This window comes from Takifugu rubripes, chromosome 15 (assembly GCF_901000725.2).
Source record: "Takifugu rubripes chromosome 15, fTakRub1.2, whole genome shotgun sequence".
Classification (NCBI taxonomy): Eukaryota; Metazoa; Chordata; class Actinopteri; order Tetraodontiformes; family Tetraodontidae; genus Takifugu; species Takifugu rubripes.
The window spans coordinates 14,228,818-14,252,468 of record NC_042299.1 but is presented as its reverse complement, the minus strand read 5'-3'; the positions used below and the strand labels follow the sequence as shown (position 1 = coordinate 14,252,468).

At 43.3% G+C, this 23,651-nt stretch overlaps 3 protein-coding genes across 6 annotated transcripts; all 3 read right to left on the bottom strand.

Annotated features, from left to right (window-relative positions):
• Nucleotides 1–1,075: 1,075 nt before the first annotated feature.
• sms (spermine synthase) lies at nucleotides 1,076–5,688 on the bottom strand. The gene is made up of 11 exons (XM_003971158.3): nucleotides 5,530–5,688; nucleotides 4,588–4,708; nucleotides 4,312–4,399; nucleotides 4,091–4,155; nucleotides 3,831–4,006; nucleotides 3,590–3,744; nucleotides 3,327–3,416; nucleotides 2,907–3,018; nucleotides 2,746–2,825; nucleotides 2,520–2,635; nucleotides 1,076–2,228 (listed from the first exon to the last, which is right to left on the bottom strand). The coding sequence occupies exons 1-11, from the start codon at nucleotides 5,573–5,575 to the stop codon at nucleotides 2,198–2,200; spliced, it is 1,080 nt and encodes a 359-aa protein (XP_003971207.1). The 5' UTR covers nucleotides 5,576–5,688; the 3' UTR covers nucleotides 1,076–2,197.
• An 835-nt stretch (nucleotides 5,689–6,523) lies between these two features.
• Nucleotides 6,524–16,306, bottom strand: LOC101064122 (adhesion G-protein coupled receptor G2). 3 transcript variants are annotated; one of them, XM_011611603.2, is made up of 31 exons: nucleotides 16,144–16,306; nucleotides 15,180–15,256; nucleotides 14,715–14,789; nucleotides 14,234–14,304; nucleotides 13,725–14,137; nucleotides 13,116–13,688; nucleotides 12,929–12,962; nucleotides 12,807–12,841; nucleotides 12,597–12,727; nucleotides 12,443–12,521; nucleotides 12,303–12,352; nucleotides 11,937–11,984; nucleotides 11,761–11,831; nucleotides 11,637–11,683; nucleotides 11,502–11,541; nucleotides 11,049–11,083; nucleotides 10,825–10,943; nucleotides 10,628–10,748; nucleotides 10,278–10,543; nucleotides 9,995–10,196; nucleotides 9,727–9,883; nucleotides 9,278–9,442; nucleotides 9,060–9,182; nucleotides 8,914–8,959; nucleotides 8,734–8,837; nucleotides 8,532–8,656; nucleotides 7,979–8,350; nucleotides 7,604–7,887; nucleotides 7,124–7,225; nucleotides 6,876–7,019; nucleotides 6,524–6,759 (listed from the first exon to the last, which is right to left on the bottom strand). In XM_011611603.2, exons 1-31 carry the CDS (start codon nucleotides 16,182–16,184, stop codon nucleotides 6,665–6,667), a joined length of 4,245 nt encoding a protein of 1,414 aa, XP_011609905.2. In that variant the 5' UTR covers nucleotides 16,185–16,306; the 3' UTR covers nucleotides 6,524–6,664. The 3 variants fall into 3 exon arrangements, with proteins under 3 accessions (XP_011609905.2, XP_011609903.2, XP_011609904.2); XM_011611601.2 differs by having other exon boundaries at nucleotides 13,116–14,137; XM_011611602.2 differs by having other exon boundaries at nucleotides 13,116–14,137; nucleotides 14,715–14,786.
• Nucleotides 16,307–18,029: 1,723 nt separating this feature from the next.
• On the bottom strand, nucleotides 18,030–23,052 carry gabrr3a (gamma-aminobutyric acid type A receptor subunit rho3a). 2 transcript variants are annotated; one of them, XM_003971157.3, is made up of 9 exons: nucleotides 22,695–22,837; nucleotides 22,277–22,389; nucleotides 21,056–21,123; nucleotides 20,761–20,984; nucleotides 20,416–20,498; nucleotides 19,797–19,934; nucleotides 19,039–19,191; nucleotides 18,555–18,748; nucleotides 18,030–18,472 (listed from the first exon to the last, which is right to left on the bottom strand). In XM_003971157.3, the coding sequence occupies exons 1-9, from the start codon at nucleotides 22,835–22,837 to the stop codon at nucleotides 18,170–18,172; spliced, it is 1,419 nt and encodes a 472-aa protein (XP_003971206.1). In that variant the 3' UTR covers nucleotides 18,030–18,169. The 2 variants fall into 2 exon arrangements, with proteins under 2 accessions (XP_003971206.1, XP_029704875.1); XM_029849015.1 differs by lacking the exon at nucleotides 18,555–18,748 and having other exon boundaries at nucleotides 22,695–23,052.
• Nucleotides 23,053–23,651: the final 599 nt, after the last annotated feature.

The window sequence follows — 23,651 nt, the reverse complement described above, 5'->3', positions numbered from 1 at the left end:
ATGCTCACTCTCTAATCTGGACGCCAGAGCTCCCGACATGCCACTCAACACAGATTTCGCCGGTGTGGGACCGGCGCAGGCGTACCAGACCGGCAGCGCGTCCCTGGACGCGCCTCACTACAACAGCTTTGACTTTGAAATGGCCGATTCTGATTTTGATGCTTTTGACTGCGGTGGATTTACTTTCTGAGACCGATGGCGCACTTGAACGTCAGTTATTAAAAAAGGATTTCTGCTGAAAAGGGATCATGTTTTAGCTGGGGGTGAAAGTGGCAACTTGTGTTTTAGTGGACGAGTTTCCTCATGTTGTCATTGTGTGTGCAGCCCGGTGAACATGTGCTCTGCTCGTTGTGCAACGGGAGGACCAGTAAAGGACTGGGATGGTCACCTCCACGTTAATGTTTGGTAACTTGTGTGAAGCACCTGTGCCGTCTCCCCAACCACGTGTTGATGTTGCTGTGTGAGGAAATGTGTAGAAATCAGGAAATCAGATTTTGTAATTGTATTTGGCGCGTTACTGCCCCTCTGTCTGTAAACCACCAAGACAAATGTCACAGCACTAATTTACCTTAAACGGACCAGGTTAAATATCAGTTTTGTCATCTTTTGGCATCAAAATCCCTCAGTATCCTCCACATGTATGTACAGATGTTATTTGGCAGATTAAATGTAAATGCATAAACGTGTGGGCATGACTTTTGCTTTTATTGTTAAACCAGCTGCAGGGCTGAGCACCCAGTTCCTCTGCTGGAGTCCTACCAATGTTTACTCCTCGTTAGATAAGCATTAGAAGTAGATAAGCAGACAAACCAGGCCCAGAACTAACAATGCCGGCGGCAGCTGCACTCAGAACGGTGAACTTCCGTCGACTCCTCCACTGAGCAAAGAGTCTTCAGCTTCAAGCACATTTTTACTATTTAAATCAGCACTATTTGCAATGCAAATCCAACACAAAAGCCCCTTTAGGGCAGACAAAATTAGCAGAACTGCAGGTAATCGAGTGTCGAGGCTGATCAGTCAGGTGGTGTTCGTGTTTGTGTTAAGAATGTTTGTGCACGTAGTTTTGATTTTTACATTTATTTAAGCCTAAAGGAATTGCAACTGTAATGGACACAACACAGGCTCCAACTACCCTCTGAGTGACACGACACTTTCTTAAATCGCCACAAAATCTTCTACATTGCACAATTCCTTCAAGCAAAAAAAGGACAGCTTTGCAGAAGAACTGTTTCAATTGTTGATAATCATAATTTTTATTCTTAAGGGTGCTACAACAGTATTTGGTGAAATTATACTGAATAAATAACAGGAACTCACGTCCCATGTGGTGGATCATGTGTAAACATGCCATGTACTGTCATCGCAGGCTACATTCCCCTGTCTTTAACATGCACCAATCTTAAAAACCATAAAATACCAGGAGAAACCAAAAGGTGCTAATAACACATGACAAATAAACAGGAAGAGCCAGAGCTGACATCGCAATGGTGGAATTATTTCCCTTTTAAAAAGAAACCTGGACTCGAGCATTTCAGTCCTGTTGGGCAAAAATAAAAAAAGAACAAACAAAACACAAAAACCTGAAGGAATCTAGCCACATTTTAAATTCAGCAAGAAAAACAGCTTAAAAAGGAACTCGGCCGAGCTGAAAGCTCAACTGAGTCGTCTGAGTTTGCACAACTCAAAAAAATAAAAAGAGAAAACAGTAAGAGATTACACATGATCAGTGTATCAAATCGCTGTTTAAACATCTAAGAGTTTCTGCAGTGTACATGCAACCAGAAACTTCAAACCAAAGATCAGACACATGGTAAAACGCACACGAGGAAACAGAATGCCGTCGACAGGGAGGGCAGTAAGGGCTTTCCCTTAAAGCTATGTTCAGAGCACATTGGCGATAGATCGTTTACATAAGCAAGGATACAGTGTTAAAACAAAAAAAGAGCTGATTATTATCCACTCACTGGCTATAATCAGTAAACTGTAGCTAATTAAAAGCAGCCAGACAGCACATGTGTAAAATGTACCTGTAGGAGCCACTTGTCTTACATCGCAGTAACAACCGTTTTAGCATTATAGAGCTGCCATTACGATGGTTTGCCTCTGATTTACATACCAGTCTGAACTACAGCAGAAATGGGAAGAGCAGAAACATTCCAGCCACCGGGGATTCAACCAGAGGGAACATCGGGGATCCTTACTTCTTCCATATGGTGTAGAATACCCAGCTGATGGGAAATTATTAAGGCTAATACCCGCCAGGCACGAGCGTTGCATGAGAGAAAGAGGCTGGTTTTTGCGTGTGGTGGTTTAGCGTGGATTTCTCCAGCCAAGCTAGCAGCGACTGGTCTGCATTCATGTTTGGAAGCACAGTCTTTTGCATGGTCTGACAAACATGCAAACATCAGCGACGATTACGATCATATTTGTCCAGCCATAAAGTTAATGCGACATCTGCGCTGTGCGTGCAATGCTGTTATTAAGAAAACAGACAATAAAAGCAGCTCTTAAAAGGATACAGCTCCAAATACGAGGGCACACACACCACCTCTTTGGAGAAGCCGACGGGACATGAGAGCTTCTCCAGCTGTTCCTCATACAGAGTCAGTGCATCAGTCATATTCACACCGTTGCCCTGACGACCAGTGGAAGAAATCATCTCGTTAAAATACAAAACATGATTAAAATGGGATCTTATTAAAACTGTGATGCGACTGAACACGTGTTTTTCCATTCATAACTAACCTGTGTGAAATATTTTCCAGAGGGGTGCAGGACTTTAATGGAAAGATCCAAGATGAGACGCAGGAATTCCCACATGGAATCTAAATGAGGACGTTAAAAGAAGAGTGTCACCTCTCTCTTTAATCAATGTCTGCGGATTCATTTTCATTACAAAGACGAACCTTCTGGCTCCGTAGATATGGGGACCGCGGTTAGGTCATTAATCACGTAGTCAAACATCCTTCCTTCCTGGACGTACTTCTTCAACACAGGAACGCAGTCCTCCACTAATATCTGGTTAGGTTTCAAGAGGGAGGTGCAGGTGTTACACAGGACACGCTGAGGCCAAATTAAAACACTATCATACATATTGAACAAAAGAGCCTAAACGTAAATATAAAAACACAAGGCGAGTAGATTTTTAGGTGCTTTACACCGGTAAAAACTACAAACACTTCAAACCAGTGAGGCAGAAAATTGACTTGGTAGGAGGGTTGTTTTCTCCTTTAGGCGCTTTCATTCTGCATCTTCTTCATTTGTGCGGCCACCGCTCATCCCTAGCTCGAGGTTTAAAGAACTTTTAGAGACTTTTCAGAACTTACTTGGTAGCAGTCTCCAGTCAGGTTGTCGAGGACGTCGCCACATGTTTTTCTCATGTGCGTTTTACACCCGTCTATCACCTTCTGATCAATGTGCAGCATCTGTTAAGGAGTATTTTTATATCACTGAAAGAGGAACACACAATCACTCAGGCATGAAGTGATGCCTGTACGCAGTCAGCTAACCGGTGCCCAACACAGATGATTCCAGTAGACAATAATAATGGCCGGCCAAATTTCAGTGGACCAGAATCCATCAAGGATATCTCCAACATGGTGATCATCTTTGGCTTTTGCTTGACCACCTCGGCAAGGATGCCTCCGTCGCCCCCACCCAGAATCAGCACCTCCTTCCCGGTGTAGCTCTCTTTCCCGCTGCCCATGATGGCGTGGGTGTAGGCCGTATCACTGTCTGCCAAGTCTGTAATGCATGCAATCATGTGATTAGCTTGGTCTCTGCACAGAATTCCTATGTGGGATGCACCGTACTGTATTATACACACTCACTAATGTCTCCGTTCAGCACTAGTATATTTCCATATTGCTTGGAGTGCAATATTTGTATGTTTTGGTAGGCAGAGTCTTCTTCATACAACACTTGGTCAATGTCATATTCGATAAGTCTGTCGTCCGATGTGGGCCAGTATCGGTCGACTTCTGCTCCTCGTATCAGTGCTGGTAGCCTGGGGTTGAAGATTACATTCACTCGCTGTGCAGTGTAGACTGACATGCAGCAATCATTACAACATGGATCGGCAAGAGTTTACCTTTTAAACCTCTTAATGTTGCCACTTAAGAGAGCTTTTAGCTTCTTTTCCAGTGCATTTAAAAGCTGTTGAGAGACAAATGTGATCAAAAGGAGGATTTAAAGTAGGATACATGAGTAAAACTCAGAATATTTTATCAAGTGACGGTCATGCCTTTTTTGGGGGGCTATGTGTGGCGGATACTTATCGATATCTATAAATAACTTATTCTAATCACCCACATTGTCTACTTCTGCAACACTATCCTCTTGGTAACACTGTAGATCGATGGTGACCATCCCATGGGAGTGCACGCGCAGAAGGGCAAGTCTAAAAACAGACAGAACCACAAAATTTAAGAGAGGATTCCATTTGACCTACATTAAATCAAAGTGACCCTACCAGAGGCATCCTAAGCTTTTAATGTGATGTCATAATCACGTCGTAACTGAAATACATTTAAGAATTTTGCAATGTACGTTTCCCCCTGAAAGATTTTTTAAAAATCTGGATCTTACCTTCCATGCTTGCCAACAAGAGTAGCAAGATAACCATGTCCTTTCGTATCGTGGACAGTCTCTGTCATTTCCTGTTCATGGAATATGGACAGTAGACTAGGGACTGTCGAAGCAGAGTCAACTGAGACGTAAAAACAGACAAAACATTTGAGTTGCACAGAGGTAACAGATCTCAGCAGATCAAATATAGATCCTCTACAATATATGGTCATTTAAGCCTAGGTCATGATATTGGCATTTTAAATTTCAGCTATTTCAATAAGAAACTACTAATGGACTTTGTCAATAGGTTATAAATAATTGGATTATTTTTAAGGTTAGCAAAGGGATAACCCCACACACACACACACACACACCAGGACCAAGTAATTCTCAAATGAAGACTTGAAATGGCTAATAAGAACATTATTCAGTATGGCTACTGACACTGTACCATATGCCATATACACATTTCGCTCTGACAATTAATTTCCCTTTAATACTTGAAGCACTTTTCGTCTATACGTCTCCATATCGCTGCATAAAAAACTACAAACATGGCAGAAAGTGACACTTCCGGTGTCCGACCGTTCTCACGTTGTTAGCATTAGTGCCGTCAAATCGCTAACCAGAGAGAAGGTATTGAATAGTTCTTACCCCAAAAAATATAACAACGCTCGACTGAAATGACACTGCAACTAAATATATTTCCGAGAATTACTTAATTTTTATTTTCCATTTGTCAAACTAAATATAATTCTCAGGAACCCCTGTCATTATCAACTATCTTACATCCATGGCAACACCGCGTTATTGAGTGTTTTGAAGGACAGGGGCGCACGAGCAGGTTCCCATCAGTGGCGCAGCTAACTTGCTAACTAGCTAGCACGCCTGCAGCCCCGATGCGACAAGTGTAACCTGCGAGCACACATTATATCCAGCTCGTCGTCTCGGTTTTCCTACCTGGTGAAAAGAGAATGAAGTCGAGAGAATGATGTAGTACTGCCATGATTGAGTGTATCCGTCATCCATGCCTGGGTTAGGCAAGCGGCGAGTATTTATCCGCAGACAGAGGGAGGGCCCCGCTACACTGCTACGACCATCACACCGCTTTAATAACGGAAAGGGGCGTGGCTAGAGAGGCGTGAACGAAAATGGGAGGGCATAGTGTCAGCGTTGCATTTTTTTTTTTTTTTATTATGATTTTATTTCCATTCATCGTTCTTTTGAGGGCATGTTGCACACTTAGTCAAAGCAAAATTTAAATATACAAATGTCAGCTCAAAGCAGTGTCAAATGCTGCAAAACTTCGTGTTGGTTCCTGTCTTTTTTGCTTGATTGCTGAGACAGTGAAATGATGGCAAATGGAGGCATAGCTTGAGTCCCTTGAGCGTATCAGGAGCTGTGGACAGCTGAAAAAGGCTGGTCTTTGAGGTGGAGGAATGCAACTTCACAAGGTGAGCTACATAGAAGTGTTGGAGTTGCATTCCGGTGTTTAGACGTCACTATCAGTGCATCATTGAATGGTTGGCCGAGATAGCTGCCCGCTTGCATCTGCTAGTGTCTGCCCCAGCCTTGGCCTTCGAAGACTTCTTCTGGTTCTTCATCCCAATAGCAATGTTAGATTTGGTGCTGCAATGGCACAAGACAAGGCTAGTCAAGTGAGACCTGTTCATACTAGCCATGCCTCCGGGCTCACGGAGCGCAGTATTTGCAGCTCAATAAATCTGATATTTCTCGACCTTCTATGAGCTATGACTGAAGGGATCGGAACCTAAACTAGGTACTATTGAACAGCGTTGAGTAGCATAAATTTGCACATTCACCTTCCATACAGATGACGAATGATTACTTATATTGTATTAGGTGTTATCCGTCTATTTTATATATGATGATTAGAAAGGCAAAAAACGAGATGGGTGGAAACCAGAGACTGTTGAAAGTTGAAAGACTGTTGAAAAATTGAGGCTGGTCTTGATTATTCAGCCGAATTTCGCAAACAATAACAAAGACACAAGGAAGAGTTCATCAATCATTTTACATGTCTCATACAAAAGTTTCAATAAAATAAGCAATCTCCGCTGGCATGGTCCTTCTTTTACTGGTTTCTGTGCTGACTGTTGATCTCATTAAGGGTCACATCCATATTGTGGTCTTCATCACTTGTGATGATCCCGTCTTGAACTGGACTACCTGGAAAACACAAGTGCTGCATTCAATTCTACTATAAATAACACAAACACAGTTTTGCACTTGGCCCCAGCACTTGAAGATCAAGTCCAGTAAGTTAGGCGTGGTTTATCATTTACCGACGGAATTATTCTGGTCCGACGATTCACTAACGAGACAGGAGGTGGAGCTGGATGTGTTATTAGACTGGGAAGACTGAAGGGATGTTAGTCTGGTCACCGACGACTTCTTCCCGGTTTTCTGTGTTGCAGTACGGCTCCATTCTGTCCCCCCAAAAAAAGTCCAGATGTCATTGTGACATTGCATGTGTCAACTGATGACACCATTATACAGCCAACATGTACAACTAGCTTATGTAAATCTCTACCTGAGTTCTCTGCCAGCCTCATTTTGCCACAGCACAGGTATGTCCTCCACTGTCGTCTCACAACGTCCTTCACCGCACAATGGAACACAAATATGAAAAATCCTACAAAACCAAAACACAACCAGAAAAATTAGTCGGTTCCAAATCCGTTATAAAGTAGTACAACACTTGAAATTCACAATATAATATACACACATATACACACACCGTCCTCCCAGATTTCAATAAGTCTGTCGTTGAATAAACTCTCAGCTAAAATGATGCCAGTTTGGTCAAAATAGAGCTGATCAGGTATTTCATATCTTCTCATATCTTCTTGTTATCTGTTATTTTCAGCCGGCAGGAATGAATGCCGGGCTTCAAAGCTTTAAAGTTTAAATTTGTCACCAGAATGTTAACCCTTAACTTGGAAGGGGGAAAAGTCTGGATTGAAAAAGTCAAAACGGAATTCTTAGATGAAATTCCTTTCTTATCACTCGCCTTGCAAGGAGTTGAAAATAGCAAAGAGGTACATGAAGGCCAGGTTGACCGGTCCCCAGGCGAAAAAGGCGAAGCCCCACGTGAGCCCGAGGAGGAGGGTTATCCCCACCACACTGCGTATGTCCTGCAGAGTGGTGCGGTGAGCGCTGTTGTGCGGGTTCTGCTTCCTCATCCGACGCAGCTGCACCAGCACCACGATGAACATGATGAAGTTGAAAAGAAAGATGACGCAGAAGTAGGCCACCACCGCGACGTAGAAGGCAATGTCGTTCCTCAGCCAGCAGCTGTGGGAGGAGAGGAAGAAGATAAACCGACGCTTGCATGTCATGATCGTGGGTCTGAAGATTTCAAGCCGGAACTTAGGTGTGGACTCACAAATCATCAGTTGTGCCATCAGCAAACCTTCCGTAGGAGATAAGACCATAGTTGTCCTTGTCGACCGCGATGACAATGATGACCACAACCATCGGGATGCCCCAGCCAGCCAGAGAGAACTTGAGCATGTAGCTCGATATGTAGCTATTGAAGACCTTCACCAGGGCCAGGTACATGTGCACGGCCTCCAGTCCCATCCAGGTGAAGGAGACAAGCAGGAAGTAGTGAAGGAACCAGGCGGTGGAGATGCAGAGGCCCACAGCCTCCGGGTAGAGCGCCAGCCAGGCGTCCACCAGAAAGACCAGATTGAGAAGCAACAGAGCCAAGCACAGCTGGATGAGGATTTTAGATGGAATGTCCTTACGTAACTTCCTTTAGATCACACAGAATAAAATTGAGTTAGTGCATTGTGAAGCATTTGTTTTCTGGCCTTTAAGGATTTCATATTGTTTTCCCCCTTCAGACCAAACCAGAATTTCCCAATGCTTTCTTTAGGCCAAATATGGTATTTTTGATTAATGTCATTCCTTGGGCAACACAGTTTGTCTCTCACCCGAAGGCCAAGTATGTGAGTAGGGTGGCCGACAGGAAGATAGCAGAGATTCCACAGCCGATGTACGTGATAAAGCTTAGGATGGTGGCCTGGAGGTGGCTAGTTAGGGGCTCTCTGGAGAGGTCCTGGGAAGGAAGGCAAACCAGTTAAGAAGTGGATTAAAGAACAGCACCTTTAATCATAGCAGCGTGTGAACAGTCACCAGCAGGATTGCAAAACTGGTTAAATGGTTACAGCTGCAAACAGTCTCATTGTCCGTGCTGTTTGTGACATAACAGCCACTCAAGTTCCATCCCCCAGATCCATCTGCAGGAGGAGAAAACTTATGAAACCTGCATGCTGATTTCCTTCTAGGTACTTCATTCCACGTTCAAACAATTACCATTTAATGTGAAGTCCCAGAAAACACACGTAGACACGTAATCAGCCTGCAGGTTGGGATAAGGCACAAATGGCTATATTGTTACTGATGCATTCTTTTTTTTGGGGGGGGGGGAGCACTGTTATTTTTAATTTCATATAATTTACTGGAATCAGCTCTGTATTCCTGAGACGAATTACAACGCTATCCTGCAGTCCCGTGATTGACAGGTTGGCCACACTCGCGCCCAAGATCCCACTATTGAGTCTGCGTTTTCCCAAGTTCTTGTCCTGCAGGGTTGTGGGAAAAAGGACGATCATGATCAAAACTGTGTTCACAGCAAACAATGATGCACATTTGGGATGTTGCGGTTGAACGAACACACCTGGAACACCGCGCCAGTCTGGTAGAAATTGAACTGGACTCTAGAGGCCAGTTGCTGCTCCTCCAAACTGAGATTCTGAGTGAGAGAAGAGGGAAGCGAGATGGAGCCCTGAGGGATGGACGGGCCAGCTCTCTGGCTCCTCCTGCGTCTGGAATCCCCACGGACCTGCCAAAGAACGTTGAACAAACACAAAGCAGCTTAACGACTATGTTTAATACATTTTACCACGGAAAAAAGCTCTCCTGTCAGCACAGCTGCAATAATCAACTCAGATTTTCAAGAGAACTACGGGTACAAAAAAAAGTTTAATCCTGGAGTAAAAGCCTTTGTGAATGCGATGAAAAGAATGAGAGCAGATTTTCTGACCTAGTTCACCTGTCTGGATGCTATTATAAGTAACTGTGATTGAATATAAACAAAAGAACGGGAGACAATTCAACTGCTAATACCTGGACATTATTAGGGTCGGAGATGGAAAAGAACGCCTCCTGGAAGTTGGTGCCATCTGTTTGCGTCACAGACAGAGCTAAATCTGAGGACAGGAGGGTCTCCAGCTGATCCTCCACGATGAGCTTCAGCCCCACTGTGTCGACAATCCTTATGATCCTGGAAAGAAGAAAAGACATTTCCAGTGAGTGTTATTATTAAAAATGAACTGGTTTAAGTAGGAGTGCATTTGCAGTGGTGTGCACGCTGTAAATAAGCTGCTTCTTGAACCTTTTGGAGAAGTTTGACAGCAACTCAGGTGAAGCGCCCATCAGGCTGCTGACAATTTGCACGGAGGTGTTTCCCAGGGCCAAACTAATGTTCGGGCCGTCCAAAAGGTTCTCCAGCTGGGACAACAGCTGATCCACTTGACTGGAGTTGAGGTTGGACACATTTCTGGCCAGATTGAGCAGCATGTTGGCCTGGCTGTCAGCTGAAACCACCGAGATTTAAAACAGGCATCACAGAAGACAAACGGTGCTCTAAAGACACACTCACATGATGCAACACTAACCTGATTCTGTGGTTGCTTCCGTACTGTTCATAGTTGTGAAGATTATTGTAGTTGACGCGTAATTAGCAGCAGTAGAGCTGGCATTGGTGGAAATGGTGGAATTCTGAGGTTCAACAGTGGTGTTTTGTGGGAATGATGTTGTATTTGCGGGAGAGATGGTGGTGTTGGCTTGTGTAACGTTCAAATTTTGGCTGGGTGTGGTCATCGACGGTACAGGGTAACCGCACTTTTCGTCCAGCTGTACGACCAAGATTCCTCCGTTTTGACTGGAAAAATAAAACAAAGGCAGCTTTATGTCATTGATTACTGCGGTTGTAGCCGGTGAGTTTAAGATTTGAGATGATACAAACCAATTCAAGGTGTTGGACGTATTTAGTGCTGAACAAAATGCACCTGGTTTTAGCCCAATGTTCACCAGTGTGACCTGGGAATCGAGGAAGTTGCTCCCAATGGTTGAGTTTCCACAAATCGCTGTGTAAAAAAGACACAAATGATTTAAGAGGAATCAAACATAAATCTTGACCTCTGTCTCCTCCAAGATGCACACCTGCCCTGCTCACTTGTCCAGTGTAACCAATTTCTTTCGCAGACCGCAACGCATGCATCATGATTTCCGACACGGTGCAAACGGGAAGTGTTGTGGATAGGCGTAGAATCACTGTGCAGCTTTGAAGGCCGGAAGTTAAAACATCAGAAGAGCACAGATCAGTCACAGGTGAAATGTCTCAGACTTCCTGGCTGTGGTGAGACATTCATATGATTCAAACTCACTTTGGTTTTGCATTTTCACAGATCACTGTAGCATTCTGAGGAGAGATTTAATCACGGTGTGTTAGATAAGAGGAACATGCGTCTGCATACATAGTGTGTATTTGTGGGCATGAAAAGACATCAATGTGCAATAAAACCTAGTGTGGCAATAAATGGAGTCATAGAAATGGTCTGTCATACATTTTTGTGATAAGGACCCAGTTTCCTGAAGAAAATGCATTACTCAAAAATAACTTGCGTCATGTGGACTTTTAAAAATAAAAAACAACATCCAGACAACTCTCAAGTTTGTTCAGAGAATGCCAAAAATATTGTGTATCCTGGCTGAGCCATTTATTATATAAGATTATATGTAAGCTACAATGAGTTCTTGTGATCAGCTCACAACAATCTGTCGTTAAAAAAACAGTGATAAAATAATAGGAGATACAGAACTATAAGTCTTTATCTTACCTTCAAATGAGATAAAAAGTTGACCTCCGTACATAAAGCGCTGCAAACGTAAAGGCCCGTCATTGATTCTTTGTCGGACTGGGAGCAGGCATGCATGAAATTTAATTTTGAGGCTGGAAAGAAGAGAAAACTCACGTAGAACCCAGCGAGCAGTCTGAGGGTTGCGTCGTTTCTTCTTCAATCTGTGAAAAGATTATTTCCGTGCTCTCATAATCCACCGAGGCTGAATGAACAGTAAACAGCGTGCACACAAACTCACCAGGGACAAGATATAAGACACATTTATCTTGCTGGAGTCATTTACTGAAAGCTGGAGAGAGTAGTATGCATCTAGAACCAAACAAAATGTATCAGTACGTGTGTGCTGTGGCTTCGTGACTATCGGGGTTAATATTCTTTAGAAACGGTGGTTTTACAGGCTGATTAAACACTCACCCAGGCCGCTGCAATAAGCAGAGCAGCTGCAACTGTTGTTCCGCTTCTCTGGAACAGTTAACATTTATTTTATTTCATTTCAGATTGTCTCATGTTATGTATTAAATCTGATCAGATAAAGGGTTTAATCTAACAGACATGTGGTGACATGCAGTCATTTTTAGATCTTAGGGCACTTATGTTCTTTTTTTCTTTTTTTTTGCAATGCAGTGCACGTGACCTGTGATTGAGGCTGTTTGTTGTGGTTGGTGAGACTCAAATAGTTTGGGAACTTTGTGGAGCCGATTTAACGACACCACAGTCTGGATTTCAAAAAAAAATTGACAACATCCAAATGTTGCGAAAGAAAAGTGCTGCTTTACTCACCACACTGAGTTGAGTTGCTCAGAAGTCCCACGTATGCAGAGACATTCTTACTGTGAAAAACGTAAATAACCAAATAAAAATAGTGAAAAATAAAAAGTTACCCAAATATTGAGAAATGAACTGAGATTTCACTCGAGTACCATGTTGCGTCATCTTGACCTCTATAAACACAACTGTTTTCCTCCTGTGGGTCACTCTCACACTCATTTTGAAGCGGATCTGCTCACAGAGGATTTCTCGTCTCAGGGCAAACCATCACAACATGTACAATAGTGCACGTCAGGCAGCGCTCACTTGTCCGGTCCACTTTTTTCCCCACGGCACTGATCTCTGAGGAGTTGTCACTGGCTGCACAGAGGGTTCGGAGGAGGCAGCACGGAGCTACGCTCTGTCTCAGCTGCAGCACCACACTGCAGCTGGAGTTCCTGAAGAAGCACAAACATGCCGGTGATATTCTCGTCCTTGTGTCACTTAGGTCTGATTAGTAGCTGTGATGTCATTTACCTCGTGTCTGTGTCTTCGCAGTTCACGTCAATTCCCTGGGAAAACATGAATCAGGCTCCTGTGAGCGTTGCACTTGCTTAATTGATAACAGCTCTATTCAAGGCTTTTACACATGTGCTTACTTGTATAAGACCAGTTGTTTTGTTGGTAATATTACTGAAAAAATAGGAAACAATGATGTTCATTTTTGTGAAATACATTTATCTAGCACGTCTATGCTATGGTCAAAATAAGTTATGTTGGTGGAGTTATTATCACTGCATTATTTACATTTTTCTATCTATTTAATGGAAACTCTTTTCCTGGTACCTGGTTTGAGTCTCGTCAAGAACTTCCTGGGCACTCCTAGCCTTTGTTATTGCAGGTGTTGTAGATGGTGTGGCTTCAGTGATTTTGTCACCGGTCCATGTTGTCGTTGCACTTGGCGTCACACTGTTGCTTTGTGATGTTGTTTCCATGTCTACATTTGTGATTTTGCTTTGTGCGACTGTAGTCACAGTTGTAGCCACACTGTTGCTTTGTGATGTTGTTTCTGTGTCTACATTTGTGATTTTGCTTTGTGCGACTGTAGTCACAGTTGTAGCCACACTGTTGCTTTGTGATGTTGTTTCTGTGTCTGCATTTGTGAATTTGCTTTGTGCGACTGTAGTCACAGTTGTAGCCACACTGTTGCTTTCTGATGTTGTTTCTGTGTCTGCATTTGTGATTTTGCTTTGTGCGACTGTAGTCACAGTTGTAGCCGCACTGTTGCTTTGGAAAGATGTCCTTTTTGCATCAGTAGTTGTGATGCTGCTTGTTGAAGTTGTTGTCCTGTTGCTTTGTAGAGGTGTTGTTGAAGTTGTTGTCCTGTTGCTTTCTAGAGGTGTTGTTGAAGTTGTTGTCCTGTTGCTTTCTAGAGGTGTTGTTGAAGTTGTTGTCCTGTCGCTTTGTAGAGGTGTTGTTGTTATTGTGGTCTTATTGTTGCTAAGTAGAGCTGTTGTTGCAAGGGTAGTCACATTGTTGCCTTGCAAAGCTGTTGTTGCATCTGTAGTTGCAGTTCTATTGTTGATTTGTAGAGCAGTTGTGGTCAGGTTGTTGCTTTGTAAAGTTGATGTTGCAGTCGTAGTCCTATTGCTGCTCTGTAGAACTGTAGTTTTTGCATCTGTAGTTGTGTTGCTGCTTTGTGAAACTGCGGATGTAGTTGTGTTTGTATTGTTTTGCAGAGCTGTTGTCATTGCAGCTGTAGTTAGGCTGTAGTTTTGGGTTGTTGTTGCAGGGGTAGAGGAGTTCGATCCAGCTGTGGGTGGTTCACGCAGGCAGCTCTCCAGGTTGTTTTGGAATGCCTCCATGAGCTGAGAAAAAGACCATCAGATTATTCAACCATGTGACAGAAATCTGTCTTCGTGCTGGTCGACAATTGCAAATGACCTGGGTGGTGCAACACTTACCCAGGCCTTGATCTCAGATTCATTTTTCTTTACAGCGGCGGTCACAGTTATGTCAACAAAGTAGTACGTAGCTAGAGAGACAGATTGGGTTTTAAAAATGGTTAAAACCAAAACCACATGGATGGATGGTGTTGCTCATAATGCAAATATGAGTCTGTATATTCAGTCTTGTAACACAAGAGAACTCCACAACGCTACGGGAGCTACGGCAGTAATTCTGTCACGTATTCTAAATGACATCTTAAATTTTCGAACCACAGATTTGGAAATCGCAGGTCTGGATCTGTGCTGTAATAGAACAGAATGAATAGACAAGCCAGGGCCAACAAATTATGCTTGGCTAAGCAACCCACAGAGGTGGAGTAGTAGATCATTTATAAAAAGCTGCAATCTGAGTATAAAACCATGGCTGTGAAAGACAGTTAAAGAGGCATAAAGGTGATGAGGTATGGCCAGGAGGATTATGTGGGTTGACGGTTACCTTGAGGCTGCACATGTGTGGTTGAGGCGAGAGGAGACGGCGTAGTGGAGGTGTGATTAGAGGAGGCCTGACCTACTTACATAGGGAGAAAATAACTATTACCACTTAACACGGAACCAGGAAAAGATATAAACTTATGACGTTGCATTTATGAGACTAAGCTGTGACGCTGTTACACTAGCATTTCTATTCTTTTGTAAAATTTGTCGTGTTTGTGGAAATCCGTTTTCAACACTGATGCCTGATAATGACCAGAGATGAGACTAGACCAACAGGTTACGCCATGAATTAGAGAGGAGAGGGTGTGTCCGAGCGTGCACAATATGTGTCTGTTACAATACAAGTGCTGAATAACTGGCATGTCAGACATTCAGTCAGATGCAGCGGTTCAGAAATAGACATGCAGGCCTGTGGTTCCACATGAGATGCCTTCATGCTGTAACCTGTCTTTGCTGAGCAAAGCACCTGTCAGGAGGAGGCCCAGCAGCTGAAAGTGCAACCAGGGGAGACGTTTGATGTGCGACCAGGGTTCCCTCACCGAGCTGAAACAAAAAACCCGATTAAAACTTAAGTTTCGCCTTTAGAAATGTGCAGGGGTGAGTCACACGGAAAGAGTTTCAGGCAGAAATCCTTTCCGCTTGTTTCCCATCACGCCCGTTCTGATGACTGCTCACTGTAGCTTGTGGAAACACACCTGACAGGACTTCTGTTTGTGGGAAACCAGTCTGAAAATAAGTGATGGCCTTACATCTAATTTAATGGTATTCATTTCATGGGGTGTGTCTGTGTGTGTAGCTTTCATGTGCGTGTGCACAAACACTCTTAAGGACAAAAGAGGTGAACAAAACAGAACAGGCACAGGACATGCTTTGGATATTTTGCATAAAGTTTCTGCTGTGTTTCCATGTCGCTGGAGTTTTTGGTCATGTGGTAAATTAAATCCAGCTCTGGCAGCATAAGCTTTGTATTTATAACTCCAAATAATGGTTAACAGTGTTTGCTGACCTATCTGAAATCATTCCTAGAAATCTTTTTGGACGTATGATAAGAAGGATTGGATGAGGAAAAGAAATAGTCCATGACAGATTAAAGCAGAGGTTGAAAAGATCAGATTCAGATTATCAAACACTCAGTATTCAGATGCCATCTACGGCAACTGAGATTACACACACAATTTGAGTAATAAAGTCTAAGATCCAGAACCATGAAAGGATAAAGATAAGTTTGATAGGAAATACATGAAAAGTATGAGAATGTAAGTGTTAGATGTTGGGCTTTAATGCATCATAACTATCTGTTTAAAAAAAAAAAAAATCCGGCAAGGCTGGAATTTTTAGTTCCTTGTTATTTGAGAGCCGCAAATCACGGAATTCCCAAAAGTGACAGCAGATCACCCCATTATGGCCTGAGTGAAGGGGCGATCACGTACCTGTGTGAGCGTCCGTCGGTGCGAACCACTGAAGCTTTCATGGCGTTCTGACCATGCCCTCCTGAGGAATATCCACACTTGAGAGAAAAACCAAATCAAACAAATAAGTGGTGCATTTTCCACTGTTCATCAGCACTGTTGTTGTTATGACCAGGCTGCTTCTGACATTGTTGCTCAGGATCAATAGCTGACGTGTTTGGCACTCCCCTGATACGTCAGGCTGCCCAGTGAACAATACTGAGCACTGGTTAAAAGAAAACAAAAACCCCTCCTTCATTAGAAAGCTTTTGCCTTTACACCTGATTAGGAAAAGAAACCTCCTGTATTTTCATCCCTTCATCTTTTTCTCTTTTCTTTCTTTATGTAATATATGTTTATATATATATTTTTTAGTTCTGGTTGAAACAGGGTGTGTGTACTACTGACTGACGGGACTGCTTCCATGGTAACATTCCAGACCTAAAATTGTCCCAGCTGTCTACGTCACAATGAAAAGTCATGCACCTGCTCTACAGGACTCTGAATAGGTGGAACACGCGTGCACACGCACAAAACACGCACAAAACAAGCACATATATACGGCTCAATGACTGAAGGGCTACATTTTGTTTGCTAAAGTGCTGAAAATATATATTTGAATCATCCCTTAAATCCTTATTCTTAGATCAAATTGTTTAAAATTAAGCCATTACATTTGCTCTAATTTCCACTTCCATTTACTACATTTGGAGGATGTAATTCCCATATTACACGATAGAGGGCGCTAAAGGTCCCGATCCGTCCTTGAAACGATGATTTTTTAATTTTTCTGCAGTAATATATAGATAAAAATACAACTATGGAATAAACTGTATACAAAAAATTTAAGAGCAAACAGATAAGAGAGAAAGACTTTTGATTTTCTTTGGTAATCACATTACCTGTCACTCATCACTAATGGATCTGATTATATCTTCTATTGCAGTTATGTAATCAAGTTATAAGTAATCATAGCATATTTGTTCTATCTCTCCAATCCTCATTTATACAAATTAATTGAATGTCTCACTAGAGCAACATGGAACCAGGCGCTTGAGCTTTTCAATATATGAAAATGTATGCATGTAGGTCTATTGTGTTTCTGCTGTTGGGGATGTTGAAACACACGTGTACATGAATAAATAGGCATAAACCTCAAGAATACACTGTTTCCTTTTTATACATGTATAGCCTTTGTTTGGCATTGTTTCTTTTATTCTATACTTTACGATCGATTTTTCTAGTTAACTTTGATGAGAATTGCTGGATTCTGGTTGAGCTCCGAGAGTTTTCTACTAATCTGCAATATCGAGCCCCTCAAACTCAGATGATCTAGTGGGACAACTGGCACATGTAGCTATTTTGTATTAAAGCTTAACTTAATATTAAAGCCTGTTTATATCACAGCATTTGGAACAAATACTCTTTGTATCAATTTAGCCGATAACGTAATTGTACCATGTTACAAAGACACCATATCTATTGTTTATATTAGAAGTGAAAGTGTAGTAGTGTTTCTTTTATATTTGTGCTGACAGTTGCCATATATGTGCTTGTTTTCCTTCACACACGACCTTCAGTGGACACCTGCAGCCTGTTGAGGTTTGCAGACGTTCCATTCCTACAACAATTGTTTCTTTCTTCAGAAACAGAGATGAGACAGTTCATCACCGTCGTCAAAATCAATAAAAGAACTATTTCCACAGTGACTTCTTCTATTTCTTCTCTACCAGGAGGCTTCAATAAAGCTTTGCAAATAGTTTATAGATTTTTAAGAGAATATTTATTGTTAAACATCAGTTGTACAACTTCAGGATTTGATTCCGGTTCTGTGATAAAACAGAATCCCGTTGTTTTTTTCCCCCCGTTTTTTTCTTTTTATATATATATCTATAAAATGAGCGTGGTGAAAACACGCAGAAAATGGAGTCTTTCCTGTCATGGTATCTGAACTCATCAGCAGATTAGAAGCAGGTTTTGGTGGTAGAAATGCTGCACAGTTGCAGCGTTACGCATACAAGCTCCAGTAAATAATGTTGAAGAGCAGGTATGCCATTGGAAATATGACCCTGGAATAGGAGTCGATCATGTAGCTGTTGCTCATTATGAAGCTGAGGTGTTGCTTTAGCAGGTTCTTCCTGCGCAGCCTTGTGCCCTCCGTGGGCGCCGAGACAGTAGAGTTTCGGGCCTGAGTGTTCCGCTCTGTGTTTGGGGTGCTGGCGACCTCTGGTAAAGACGTCAGGTCTATATCGGTGTCGTGGAAGCAGCCATCGAACGCCATGGCCTCTGTGGCATTGTAGGAGTTGGGAATCTGGAGCAAAAAGGGCCGAAGTGGAGGGTTACTCAATCTGAGGGGGTTATTTTACACATTATACATTCAGCCATTGAGCAACCTTTGCACGTTTCAGCTTCTTCATCTCCTCAACGGTGGTGAAATAGTTGACAGCAGCGTACTCAATGACGGACAGAAAGACAAACAGGAAGCTCGCCCACAGGTAGATGTCTACGGCTTTGACGTAAGACACCTGTGGCATGGAGGCCGAGACGCCAGTGATGATGGTGGACATGGTCAGAACTGTGGTGATGCCTGGACGCGGACAGATAACAACACATAATACTTTTCCTCCAGGATGGACATGAGTGGAGGCTTAAAGGAGCAGAAAAACCACTTAATCCAGGGCAAGCCTAATAAAATGTGCTTATGCTTTGTCTTTAGCTGGAGAGAAGAGCTAAGCTAACCTATTAATGACTGATTTCTATACAAAGACAACCTGGGATCAGAATATAAATATGGCAGCAATATGCAACAATAATCTGGTTGAGGTGAAAGCTTGTTTGGGGAGTTCAGGGAAAAGAAATGTCCTGCTGTATCAGTACCCAGAGAGACACGGGCAGGTACAGCCCGTCTGTCAATCCAGAAAGACACCCAGGACAGCATCACCATCAGCATGGTGGGGAAGTAAGTCTGAAGCATGAAGAAGAAAATATGCCTCCTGAGAATGAAGTTAATGTAGAGCCGATTGTACCATCCTGAAACAGAGATAAACGGACAGAATGTGGGAACAGGGCAGGTGGATGAGGAGGGGGCTTCAAAAAATCTAACCATAATTGAAATGAGAAAAGTAGGCTGAGTTCACTGAGCTGTCTAGAGCTTGACTTAACATGGTTTCAGCAAAGACAGGCCCCAGAAGATTATTTCAGGCACAGAAGAAAATCCCTCCCTCTCCAGCTCTCAATCCCTCGTCTACTAACATGACGGTAAGAGCGGAGCGGGTTCCCAAAAGTGGGCTAAGCAATCGGTCATGCAGGTTTAAAATGCTTAAAACTCCAGTACTCCCCTCTCCTGGTAGTGAGCGTGATTACACAAACTCTTTGGACAGCTTAACGACGTCACAGAGCAGCATGAAGCCTCAGCTCTGCCAGAATATAACCATAACCATTCAGAATGTTTACCTTGAGTTAGTTACTTAAATACTACATATGTTGACAAGGAAGCATAGGTTGTTTGGTGAGCCTCGGTTCATTTAAAGGGTTTAAATAGAATTTCTTTAATGATATGGATGAAATAAGGAGCTCTCCGGTCGTTCCCAAGCAAGGTACAGCACAGAGAGCCCCCGACCTCTGACCTCACATACCCGTACTGCTGTAGAAGGCAAGCCCAAAGGAAGGCTGGAAGTCTTCAATAAAAAACTGAGAGAGCACAATCTCATCAGTCCTTAATGAATCGTTCCCGTTCTTCCAGTAGAGCATTAGGTCGTTCTCATTGTACGCATCTTCGGGAGAGGGGAGAGGGAGGTGGGAAAAAAGAGGACACCTTTCACATGTTGCCTGTTTACACAGTCATGGACATTTTTCTCAGAGGGGAGGAGAGAGCGCACAGAACTGGGACTCCCGGCTCCCCTCTGAGATCAGGATCCACGGTTTAATAATAGAACAAACCAAAAACAGGTCAGCTATAAAAAAAGACCCAACCTTCACGCCGATTGAACTCACTGGAAAACACAGAGGAACTCAGGCTAGAGATGCTGATGTGTGTGTTACGTGTGAACTGCGTGTTGCCGCGGCATCGGCTAAATCTGTTCATGGGAGGGGACCTGTAACATCGTCACGTGTCAGCGCCTAAATTAGAGCCCAAATTGTGCAACGTGTTTTCCAGCTAGCACATTATGTAAAGTGGATTTTTGTACGTGTTTCAGTGGAATAACATGGACAAAATCCCCCGCTGAGATGTCCCCGCTGCAGTTCCATACTCACAGCTCTCCAACTCCAGAGAACAATTCTGAGTATCCAGAGGGAAGCTGCTGAAGTCCATGGAGCAAAGTGCTGTGACGGTGATCCTAAAACACAGCGGCTCTTTCATGACTGTCCATAGAAACGTCACGGCAACAGATGACACAAACTGCTGACTGTACGATAATTCCTTATACGCATGACAGACTCGGGCTGAAACAGCTGTCTGTGCTGACACCATGTTGCCAACATCTGTGTTGATATGATGAAGGATTACAGACAGGATGGTATTCCAAACACTTGTTTCTGGTTAACTCGGTGGTTTCACACACAAGTCTGCTCTGTCAGGAAAATCAAGCTGCTTCTTACCTGACGCTGTAGAGGATGTTGCCATCAGGATACACCCTCAGCATGATGTTCTCCATGGTTGTGTCGTGGATGAAAGAGCGCTTGGAGTGGACGAAGAACACGTCGGGAACCCAGATCTTCTTGACCAGACGTGCGTCAAAGGTGCGGCTCTTGTTGCTGCTGGAGGGGAAGGCCAGGCGGTCGTCCTGCCAGTAGTGCCTCAGGTACAGCGTCATGGTGAAGTCCTGGAGACAAACCGCACGTGCTCAGAAATCAGGGACACCAGGTGGACTAGAGGCATTTCAGCGCCACGTACCATGTTCACTTCAGATATGCTGTCGATGCTCTCAACCTGCACGTCAATACCAACAGGAAGAGCCGAACCTACAAAAGGTCAAACTTTGTCAAAACATCGGCATCCTCCATGAATCATCCGTCTGCACATCTGCCAGAGATTACGCCTGTGTAAATCCAGCTGTGGAGCTATGACATAAGCTGCATCCTACAGATGCCACGGACAAAAGGATGACGGGCGTTTTATTATACCGCTTAAAAAGCCTCAGCTTAATGTGGGCACGAGGGTGGATCACTCACAGTCACACCTGACTGCTTCATGCACAGCGGTTTTACAGACAGAAATATTTGTATAGATTTATCAGACATTTGGATTAGAAGATAATCATTTATACCAATGACACGTGGACTGTGGCAACATCCTGGGGGGGGTGGGGGGGGGGGGGGCAACCTATATACATGAATGTGGCAATAACTAATGCTGCCATGCGTTTATGTAACGTCTGAATCGGATCCCAGCATGCACTAATGCGCACAAGCGGCGCCAACCACAATCTTACAACATGATGTTGATTTTACAACATCAACCTGCATGTCATCATTTAAACGTATTATGTGAACTGTAAACACCCAGTTCTGTCGATGCCATTATCTAATGAAGGCAAATCCCTCCGTCTGGGATAACAGACAAGTCGTGAAGTAGGAAGCCAGATCCCCAGAAGTCCTCTGCTCTTCGGGTTTGGCTTGTTTGTTTGTGTAAATAGAGGGAACGTTAAACTTATAGCTGTTAATATAGACTGTGGATTCACAGAGGGTGCGTTCAAGAAGCACTCGCTAAATGCTGGCATATTTCTTGATATACATGGTGATGAGGGTTTATGAAAAATGTTGCAATTTAAACCAGTCTGTCAGATCCACAAAAATGTCCTAAAAATAAATAAATACACAAAAAAGTGTGAAGCAAATAAACAGTAGAAGAAAAAGAAGGGCAACAGCACAGTTTTGTTCTCCATCCAGCGGGCTCATGTACTCTGTTCAGATTATTTTATTTGTACTACTGGCTGCAATCATTGTCTCACAGGCAGACAATCTAGGTCACTAAGGTTTATTTTAGGGGGAGGCATAATACCAAAGAGAGCACAGTAACCTACATTATTTTTACAGAGCTGCCTCGTGGTTTTAAAAATGATATTGGAAAATAAAAGAGAAACAGAATTCAGGTGAGAGCGTCTGGGTGCCGTACCTCCAAAGCCCGGCCTCATCGCAAAGTCGTGATCGTCGATGCGAAGCAGCTGCTCGGATTTAATTAGCCAGGACTTGGTGCTGTCCAGCTTCTTCATCTTAAGGTCCACCCGTCTGAAAACCAGAGAGACCCAATCACAGATTTGCCTGGAATCTCTTCCTTTGACTCATCAGTCTCTGTCTAACACAGATGAACACACAAGTGACATCTGGTCACACAGTCAGCAATGGTTAATTGGATTTCAACCCTCTTGATTACAACCAAAGACCTTGGTCTCGAGGGAATTAAAGTTCTTGAAATGTGTTCACACCGGTTAGACACACGCACGCAGCTTTGGAATGGAACCTCTGGATCTAATTTTGTATAAACGCAATGTAGAGATTCCAGCGTTACACACAGTAAGTAGATGTCATCTCACCCTCCATGCTTTGGCTTGGTGGTCTCTCCGACGTACTGCTCCTTGTGCCTCCTCTTGTTTGGGAAGTGACTGCTGTTGAGCTGGGTGACAGGCCAGAACCAGGCCATGCACATCAGTCTTAAAGCCAGGAGGACCAACCTCATGGTTTAGCTGGAGTAGAGTGGATGAGAGGAATCCAAACGGTCCTCCCGGACGCGTCACTGTCTGGAGCGGGGAGAGCCACAGCTGACCCCGTCCTCTACCAGCATGTCTAGAACCATCCACAAGTGCTCATTCTGCCCCGCCATTATTCTTCTGCCTCCCCTTTTGCACCATGGTTATTGAGCTACATGCATCCTCCTTGTGTGAGTCTGCTCGCCACTGCGCCATCCCCACTGCTTACGTCTCCTGACACATGTTGCTCCGAGTCCCCGCCCTCTGATTTAAAATATCAATTTATTCCTATAATGACAAAGGAATACCATTAATTCCTCTCTAATCTTCTTATCTGTGGTTGGTGAAATCTTTCTGTAACCTACAAACTGGAGGCAGCAGCGAGGGAGGGAGGGAGGGAGGGGGCTGGTAGGGGATAATATAACCAACGGTTTCATCATCGTTCTGGGCAGATAAAAACTCAGGGAAAAAAGACTGTAGCCTACATTTACACCCTGCAGGATTTTCCTTTGCTTGGGTTGCATGTGAGAATGCTACCATGCATGATCCTATTGGAGGAAGACAGATTAAAGCAGATGTCTGTGTCACATCTGCAAACATGGCACTTATGAGTTCATATTATTCACAGTAGAAACGATTAGCTAAGACCAGAGACTTTGTATTTGCACAGACGTCGTCTTTAGCAGCATGTACAGAAGCAACATTGTTAATGGAGGTTCAGAGGAAAACATGTTAATGACAAAAACAGAATATTTTAATTCAGTTTAGAACTAGGAAAAAAAAGAATTAAATTTTAAACACCAA